The sequence below is a fragment of the Syngnathus scovelli genome, chromosome 3 (assembly GCF_024217435.2).
Source record: "Syngnathus scovelli strain Florida chromosome 3, RoL_Ssco_1.2, whole genome shotgun sequence".
Classification (NCBI taxonomy): Eukaryota; Metazoa; Chordata; class Actinopteri; order Syngnathiformes; family Syngnathidae; genus Syngnathus; species Syngnathus scovelli.
The window spans coordinates 16652044-16661297 of NC_090849.1; the positions used below are offsets into that span (position 1 = coordinate 16652044).

The following is a 9254-nucleotide window of genomic DNA, read 5'->3' on the forward strand; positions in this document are numbered from 1 at the left end:
TATACAACAGGAAACACATAAAAGAGATGTTTCTTAATAGGCTGCTGCTCCTAAATAACATGAGCGGCGATTGGTAGAGAAAAACCGATAAATAAATCAAATTGATGCAGCAATTTTTAAAGGAAATGAATAAATATAAATATGTCACTCAAGGATTGTTCATGTATCCGGGGATCCAAATTTGGTTTGAAATAGTAGTGTATTAAATTGTTTTAACATTACTGCAGTAATGTTCAGTTCAACAAATGGTACAAAGATTGATTATGAACTACGGCAATGCAGTAACACATATACATTATGTATGTTACTATCAATGAGAACTCCCAAAATATATAAATTGTATGATTATAGTTACTTTTGATTATGGAGTCAACATAAATAAATATTGGGATTGAGGGGTAGGATTTTAAACTTCTTTCAGGAAGTGTATGACAAAACATACACATCGAAGACATCACATGATGGAAAGGTATTAGTGTGAATATTTCATTCCATCCCTCAAAAGCTTTGCTGCAAATCAGGGGCAATATGTGTTATGAAATGGTTCTTTCGGGATGAAGCTAAAGGCCATAAACATTCATGCAAAGTAATTATAGAAGGATATAACCCCAAGGAATTTGACCTTTACATAATTCTTGATTGCTCTTTGACATTTCAGCCATGTGAAATGTGATGGAGGCCTGACACTCGCATGATGGTTTCCAATAAGACATGAGGTTTTATAATATTTGTAGTGTAGGTTTGTTGACAGCTACCACAACTACCAAGACCTGCGAACGTGCCTGCTGCGTGATGATCCAACTTTGATTTTATATTATGACTCAATCACAATAGTTTTCCCATTGTAATATATGGAACTGCTTCAACTTTTCTTACAGTAGTTTCATCACATTGACATGATAATTATGATCTAAAAGTCAGCTTTTGTGGTTGATTACATCTTAAAACTTTTTTTTTCTCTCACAAATAACCACCATGTGCTGGCTAACAGAGTGATCAATACTGCGATTGATGGCCCATGCATTCAAATCATACCTATTAATCACAATGTCACACATAAATTCTACAATTCAAAATTCTAAACGATTTTTTTTTTTTTTACTTCGGTTTGTTCCTAATTGTTATTATGAAGTGTTGGCCAAGAATTGTATGTCGTGTTTTTTTTTTTTCAACCTGAAACCATGACTTTGGATGGTATGATAAATTTAATTCTCAGCCATATACGTTTAACATTTAATAGAAGGGGCTATAATTGAATCTTTCTCAGCGAGCGTCATATTCTTTGAAAATCATTTGAGCATTAGCTATTTTGTTTCGTTCATGTAACAGCTACAAATCACATAACACTATTAATGAATCTTTTTTTATTTTTGCTGAGTCAGAAAATTCGACGGTTGTAGGACCCCGATCCCGTAGCGGAAGCGCTCGCTCCCATCAGCATCATTCTCATCACCATCCGCTTCTACTGCTGTGATGCTAGCTGCCTTCCCACAGGCTTTATTCATAATGTCACTAATGATATTGGTAGATGGCCAAGGCGAGGAATTTATAGTAGCCGAGAGACCTTACGTGGTCCTACTGAAACAAAATTTAGGTAAGAAATAAACACTAATGATTGGCTGACCGCGCCTTTTCCCGTTACTTCCTTTTGCTGCTTAAACCAGAAACACGTCAAATTAGGATTGAATAAATTGATGCGGGTTTTTGTGCACAGTCGCACTGGGGAGCGTCCTCGGTGTCCTCCTGCTGCTGATGATCATCATGGCGGTGTGCGTCTACAACCCTCTACCCAGGCGCTGAGCGTGTCCTCGCTCCTCAGTCACGGAGACAAAGGACTCCAAAATAAATAACCTGAGGGGCCACTCAATTGTCATCAAATCCACCCACCAGAGAAAAGTGGGCTTCACAATGGCTGGAGTGGCTCTAGGGGTTACCTTGATCCCACCTCAGGCGATATACTGTACATTGTGTTTTCAAATTGAGTTTTGTGTGAGTTTATATTATTTATTTGGAGTTAAGACTATACCATATGCGATGAATTGACCTCGTGATGTAAATACATGTTTTGGTTGTTTATAATGTTACCTGAGTTGTGTTGCTCATTAAATTTAATATGACCCAATATTTTTTTTTTAGTTAATATTATGAAGGTTTAACAAAGGTATGTCTACATTCTCACAAAGTGCATGAAGTCACACACAAAATATATGTAAGTAAAGTGCTTTATTTTAGGAACATCTGTAGCTCAATGATCTCAGTTGACTGAACCAAAGGTTGTCCTTTATTAAAAGGTTGGCAAAATGATATCAGCTAATTTTTCATCATGTACCACAGAGGATAAGATTAGCTGAAAGCACTCAGGTTAGTGGTTGGTCATATATGTAAAATAACTACATGACAGTGGTTATTCAACATCACGATGGGTACAACTTGCTTTCTGTCGGAAAAGGAAATAATCAAAAGGTTTTGGGTGGCAAAACAAACTTTCCATCAAGTAACAGACAAAGTGTCTGTTGGCACATGCTGAAAGAAAACAAATGAATGAATCAGATCCTGATGTGGCCTGCACGCACTCAAGAGGTTTGAAGTTGTTTGTGGCTACAGGAGAAACAAGCAAGTCTGACTGCCTTCAGGAATATGGAGACAGCTTGCACAGGACTGCACCCTGCACAGGCTGCTGTTGCATTTTTGAACTGAGGCATTATTGCTGGTATTTGCTCAGGCAGCAAAAAAAATCCCTACAAATTCCACTTAAAACAAAACAAACCAACAATATATACAACTGCTGCAGGAACTTGCATTCTCTCGCAGCAATTTCTTCTTGGCCTTCTGAAAAGTACAAGAAACCTGCAAGTACTTTTAGTTAGTAGTATGGCAGAGAGATATGTGATAATAATAACCAGTAGTTTCAAACTTCCAAAGAAAGAATTGTTACAACTTGACCCTGAGATTTCTGTTATCCAATGGAAATGGCTTGTAGCATTAAACCCCTGGTGGTCCACAGCAAAGTATTATTTTATTCCCCAAACTTGATCACATCAGAAATTTAAGATTAAAACCACACCAAGAATATAAACTGTGCTCTGGCACTTAATTCTCAAGTGGGAGTAGCAACTTAGGTTGCGTCGCCTGAAGTAGTCATTTTTGATAACATTCTTGGGAGCTGCCGTAAGACTAAGATATGATGGGGCTGCTGTTTGAAGTACTAAAAGCCCACAACGCCCCAGGACGTAGATACGAAATAACGTGGAACCTCTTAGCCCAAAACACTCTTTAAAAAGTTAATGAGAACGAAAGTTTTGCCTGTTTAGGCTAGGCTGTAAAAGGGAAAATCTGCGGTCCCAATTTGCATAGACCGCTTTACGGCCCAAGTCACGGTGTTAGCTGGATCTTTTTGCCTCCAGCTAAGGCGCGCCCCCAAAATAAAGAAACCCTAAAGGGGTCTACAGAAGACAGGAAAGTGTCAATGAGGTGAGGCGGCCGCTTTGGGGCCGTTTCCAATTCCCTCTTCGTCCTTCTACTTCTCAGTGAGAGACAGCTGCAAAATCCGCTCCAGGTCCTCTTCCTCCTGCTTCCTCAGCTGCTCCTCTCGCTCTTGTGCCCGCGCAGAGAGCTCCATGGCCAAGTGGAGCTCTGAGTCATGGCTTGAGGTGGAGAAGGTGCTCGTGGGGCTAGAGGTGTCGCCATAATCCACGAGCACCCCCTCTGGGATACTCCTGGAATCACATAGGCTGTTTATGAGACGGATCAGAAATGTATGACCGTTCCACTTTGTGCCATTTTTGTTGTAGCAATGGTGATGTGAGATGAAATATGAGCATCATTAATGGTTGCAAACACTGCCATAGATAACCACACATCACCTAAATGGCCTTGATGTGGATTTTTCCAATATGCTTGGACCAAAAACATAAATGCACAAGTCATTTTGAACTTACAGTCACAATATTAATTGTGTGCTTGCTGCAATAGGTTCAGTCATTTTATCAACATCAAAAAATCTACCTCTCACTCTGGCTGTTGACCATGACGTCATTATATTGGCTGTGTGGCTCATCCCCTGTTCTCTCCTACAGTGACAGAAAGGTGACAAGCATTCCCAATAAAATAGATGAGCGAGTAGCACAAATAGAAGCTCGCTGAGGCCTCACCTGCTCTCGGTTCATGTGGGAATCCAAGAGACTTTGATGGATTGCGTATTGCAAAAACTCCTCGTCATTAGCGGGCGTAGTGACGTGTCGGCTGCCCCCTCGGCGGAGGTAGTGGTTGGGTATCGCAAACACAGACGGACATACCTGGAATGTTGGCGCGACTGGACACGCAGGTAAGCGGCGGTTGAGAAGCAAAGTGAGTTGAATGCATTTGGTTGTTGAATATGCGTCTACCTCGAGCCTCGTCGTCGTCTCCTGAGGACGACGGTGTGGTTGCTGGTGTTTTGTTGGCTTCCTCTTCAGTACTGCATTTATTCACGTTACCAAAAGTAATCCTGGCATTCAGCACATGAAATAGAGGAATCTCTGCAAAATAGAAGAAAGCGCTACATCATTTAGCCGTTTCACACAAAAAAAGTGGGATTCTCCCAGCTACGACAATCACCAATTTTGATAGGAAATCCAGGAGGGAATTTGAGCGTGACAAAATCTCGTAGCCGTGCAAAATGCGAGCTGGTCCGAGCCATCAGGTCAATGATGGGGGTCACCTGCTCCACCAGGGACAGAGGATGATCTTCACTCATCCACAATGTCCCTTTGAACCTGTGTGAGAAGGTCACACCGCTTGAACATGCGGAAAACGTTTTTTGAAGTATCTTAAGGATCGTTGTCTCACTTCTGCGTTCGCACGCTCAGCTCAATTGGTCGGCCGATATCTCTGTTCCCCAAATCGAAATTGGGATTAAAATATTCCGCTGGAGTGATGGCTGTGGGATTCGTGGCTGTTGCATATTCAAGTGTCAGGTCCTGTAAGAGTTAGCAGGCAACTCATCAACTTGTGGGAAGAAAAAAAACTTAAATTCACACACAGACAAAATGACAAAAAAATAGACACGGTGTATTGTTTCAGCAATAAATCTGTCTGTTAGTGTGTAGTAATGTATGAAAGCCATTAACGAATCCCCATGAAACTATCGAGAAATGATGTCAGGCCAAAGAGAGCTTTAAATTATGACTTGGAAAAAGGTTCAAATTGCCAAATTTCTTGGCACTTTTATTCTTGGTTCAACCACTAAACAACATCAAAACGTCACTTTGAGTCCATTTGTGATGTTTTATGTCATGCTCTTGGATGCAGGAAGGAGGTTGCTAAACGACAAATGGACTTTTGTGCTTTTGCTCCTTGTTACAAGTGCCATTCTCGTGTTCTTTTGCTAAGAGCGCTTGGATTTGATCTCAATAGATTGTGGTTGTGGATGTCGTTAATGTGTTTGATCACAGGATGTGCGTATTACCCCTTGTGCACTTATATGCTGTTCAACTGTGCCAAGCAGAGACTCCAGGATGTTCCTTTCACCTTTTAAGAGAAATTCCACATTCACTTTTCTCCAATAACAAAGTTTTACACATGCGCACACACTCACAAAATGTATGTATCTTAAACGGGACACATTATAGAACATTTGAATTTTGAATGTTTGCGTACAATTGATTCTCTAAAGTGCCTGGTCGCCCATCAACTGGTAAATTAAGCAACTAAATAAATGTTTAGTTGTCTGGCCAGTTTTAATAACGTGTATGTGAGCAAGCCTTTCTGCTGCACTCATGCCAGTGTAATTAACATAACAACCGTTCCTGCACTTTCCTGCAAGTTTTTCTGCCAATGAGTTGATAGCTAGACTGGCTGAAATGCCAGAGTGAGAACAACTTTGGCGACAAATGAAGACCTACCACGTGAAAAACAAAAAGAAATATGCGTGTTTGGCAACGTCATGCATCGCACTGCTACTTTAAGTGACAAGTCTAAGTGTGTCTTGGTGATGAAATTCCACATCCACCATTTTCTTATAAACCTTGATTGCGCCATGAAGTTGTTGCAACTTTTTAAAACAGAGCGGCTTCCTACATGATGTAATTTTTTAATCCAAGTAAAAATGTCCCCTTTAAAGGAGAAATACAATTTTCTTCCACCTACTTTTTATCCTGGCTTTCTCCTCATCTGTAAGATGTTCAGTCCTTGTCCTGATGACGACATTCACATTGTTTACACTGAAAACCTAAGAAAGTGATGGCAGAAGACGGTAATTCACACAAATATGAAATTCCATACATTTTAATTGTTTCTCATTGGCAAAAGAATTATTTGAACCTTTGTTTCAAAACCATTGACTACTTCGGTTTTGTCTGTCCTCCAGCCCCAAATTCCAGACATGTTCCTGTCAGAAGACAAAAAAAGAGAACAATATCATTAAAAGGGGAAAAGTGCATCATAAACAATATCAGTGAGATTGGATAGTGTCACCGAGCAAACGTTTAAAGCTCAAGATCAGAATTTGTCTTATTTTAAAGCTGTCAATAATGTGTCATGTCTTTCGTACTTTTACAACTACGCAAACCAGTATATTGTGTGGGATTCATTGCCAACCATGTTCACACTCAATCTGTAAAAGCAGTAAAATGGGAAGGAATCCTTTCAAAGTGCAGTTGGAAGCAAGCACACACTGCAACCTGTGAAGAAGCCAGCCATTAAGTGAAGAAAATGAGATCCTTGCCTTTCAAAAGCAATGTCCTTGGTGTCCAAGTAGGTGTTGACAATTGGCGTGGTCAACCTTTTGGCCACTTCTTGTTCTGCTGGCTGCATTGACTCCAGAGTGACATCTTCCATTTCTTGTGATATTATGAAACGCTCCGTGTCCACAATCTGATCATCATGGTTCACCTCCATCAACTCTGCACACGAATCTGCCAAGAAGCTTGTTGAGTTCCATTTGATCAGATAACGTCATTCTCTTCATGTTGTTATGAACGCACACGCACCATCTCCTCTGAAAAGGTAGCTCCTTCGCCCTCTGATCCAAGTCATGTTCTCGAAGCCTAGAAGGGTGGCATCCACACGGAGGTTTGCTCCACTTTTCCAAATGCGGCACACGTCACTTGGGCAAACCCGGGACACAAGAGGGACTGTGAAGCAACAGTGCATGAGGGAAATTAAAAAAAAAAAAAAAAAAGTGAGACAAAACATTGAGTCATTTTAATAAAGAAGGTTAATTATGTGGTTGGGACAGTAGGACTCGGAAAGGCCATGTTTGCGTCATTGGGTATATTTTTAAGTGCAGCAAAACAATGTTTATTCAGTCCACTCCTGACAGTCAACGTGCAAAGAGAAACAAAAAAACTTGCTCTATTTTTCCATAGAACTTACTCCAGCTGGTGAATTCCCACTTCATTTCCATATAGAAGTCTGGTGACTGTGGACGAAAGACAGAAAGAAAGAAATGACTGTTTCATAAATCATATTAAATGTTGCTGTAAATAAACGAAAACATGTTTTTTTTTGTTAAACCTCTCGAATCTTTGACAAAAGCCCGGGTACTCCTTCCAAAGCAGTGGATGCTTTGAAGTAGTCTCTCCGTTGCAGAACTAACTGAACCATCTCTGGATCTCCCGTGCTGACGGCTTCCTGCAGCACTAGATAGACAAATGCAATGTTTTGATAAAAACAGTTGAACCGTGCACAGACAGCAAAATAATTTCCATCAGTGAGACACATCGAGGAAAAAGCAGTGAATGGAACAATTAAATACAAACCTGTCCAATTATTGGCATTTTCTTTTGTAACTTGAGCTCCATGTCTCAGGAGGACTCTCACCGACTCCATGTGCCCAAGTGACACAGCCAGATGCAAAGGTGTCCGACCTCTCGGATCCACACACTCAAGTTCATCCTAAGGAATTTCACATAAAAAAAAAAAAAAAGTTACAGAAATGGAGCACAATAAATGAGGTAGGTCTTCTATAGGTTAAAACGTAGCAGACATAACATGCGGGTGGGGTCATCATTATATAGAGTGTATAAAAAGTCTACACACCCACAACCCAATTAAAATATGACATTTTGACAAAACAAAATACGTTAATAAATATGGCGTAAATTATGAAGTGTAATACTATTTGGGAGTGTCAATCAAAACTGATCATTGATCAAACATTGAGCAGGTGTACCTCATAGTGTGGTCGGTGATTGTACGTTTTTAGTAATATGTAAATGACTAATTTACAATAGTACCATTGAAAAATCGTGCATTTAGTACATCAAACGTGTAGCAATGAGCAGATCTGTCAAACAAGGCGGCCTATTTCCTCGTAGCAATTTCCTAGCTTCGTTAAGCTAACAATGGTTAGTGCTTTACATTTCTGACTACACAGCTGTTTTACGAACCTGCAATAGTACAATTTGCTGCTCCAGCTTCCTGTAATTATTCTCCCAAACATAGGAGTGCAGTGGGAACTCCATTCGAATGTTTTCACTAACATTAGCTAAAGACATCTCTGTATGTGGAGCCTAAAGCAACGTTAGCGATCTTTTTCTAAACACGACCACGGTGATAGCGATGGCTTCTACCAGCACACTTCTACGATTGTTATCGATCATGGCGTTGACATTATCAACCAAAATAAATCAGAGTATTCGCTAACTCACTAAACTTGTGCTAAGCTCTCCCCAAAACAAAAGTTCGAACAAGGAAGTGGCAGGAAGAGTCCATAACAAAGGCAGGGGAAGCCCATTTAGAAACTAAATAGTATTGCACCAAAATGTATGCTATTTAAACGTGTAGGAATACATTCTAGATTAAACACTTTCATCGCACTAAATTGTCATTGCGATACAGATGAAATAGCTTTAATTATTTTGCCCACAAAACTATAAATAGTCAGTTCCAGCAGGACACGTCCATTCAACGTAATAACATGGGGGTGTCGAAATATTTTACAAAGGTACGTTTACGAATCGATACAACGTCACTGCAGTTGTCACAGTATGGTCATACGTTCCAATCACAAAGTAAAAAGTGTATTAATATTAACTATGTGCATATATAATACTTAAAAAATGAATGCGAAATACAGCGCAAGTTAATTATGCATCAAATAGGATCGCCTGTTGCATTTAGGGGGGTTATCAAAATTGTATATCCTATTGACGCGCCAAGATAATTAACTTGTAATAAACACGTCTGTCACCACGTTATGTATTTCATTTCAGATTGTTTGTCACTTTACGAACAAAATGTAAACTAAACAATGGCACACGAATGCCTCTCAA

General features: G+C 39.9%; 1 protein-coding gene and 1 long non-coding RNA gene across 2 annotated transcripts; one reads left to right on the forward strand and one right to left on the reverse strand.

Annotated features, from left to right (window-relative positions):
• Window positions 1-1201: 1201 nt before the first annotated feature.
• Window positions 1202-2122, forward strand: LOC125993566 (uncharacterized). The gene is made up of 2 exons (XR_007490284.1): window positions 1202-1594; window positions 1715-2122. It is a non-coding gene; the product is annotated as an uncharacterized lncRNA (long non-coding RNA).
• Window positions 2123-2208: 86 nt separating this feature from the next.
• On the reverse strand, window positions 2209-8822 carry ankrd13a (ankyrin repeat domain 13A). The gene is made up of 15 exons (XM_049762211.2): window positions 8370-8822; window positions 7740-7875; window positions 7495-7619; window positions 7354-7399; window positions 6969-7112; window positions 6704-6893; window positions 6301-6367; window positions 6127-6208; window positions 5447-5508; window positions 4828-4958; window positions 4597-4754; window positions 4386-4517; window positions 4152-4312; window positions 4006-4070; window positions 2209-3716 (listed from the first exon to the last, which is right to left on the reverse strand). Exons 1-15 carry the CDS (start codon window positions 8475-8477, stop codon window positions 3518-3520), a joined length of 1806 nt encoding a protein of 601 aa, XP_049618168.1. The 5' UTR covers window positions 8478-8822; the 3' UTR covers window positions 2209-3517.
• Between the last annotated feature and the right edge of the window lie 432 nt (window positions 8823-9254).

What these genes read in the sequence shown, in the direction of transcription:
- ankrd13a (XM_049762211.2), bottom strand. Translation starts at nt 8,477, where the DNA reads ATGTCTTTAGCTAATGTTAGTGAAAACATTCGAATGGAGTTCCCACTG. An exon ending in TTTTGTCAAAGATTCGAGAG is followed by an intron (nt 7,400 to 7,494) that starts GTTTAACAAAAA and finishes TTTCGTCCACAG; the next exon opens with TCACCAGACTTCTATATGGA. An exon ending in AGACGACGACGAGGCTCGAG is followed by an intron (nt 4,313 to 4,385) that starts GTAGACGCATAT and finishes CTGCGTGTCCAG; the next exon opens with TCGCGCCAACATTCCAGGTA.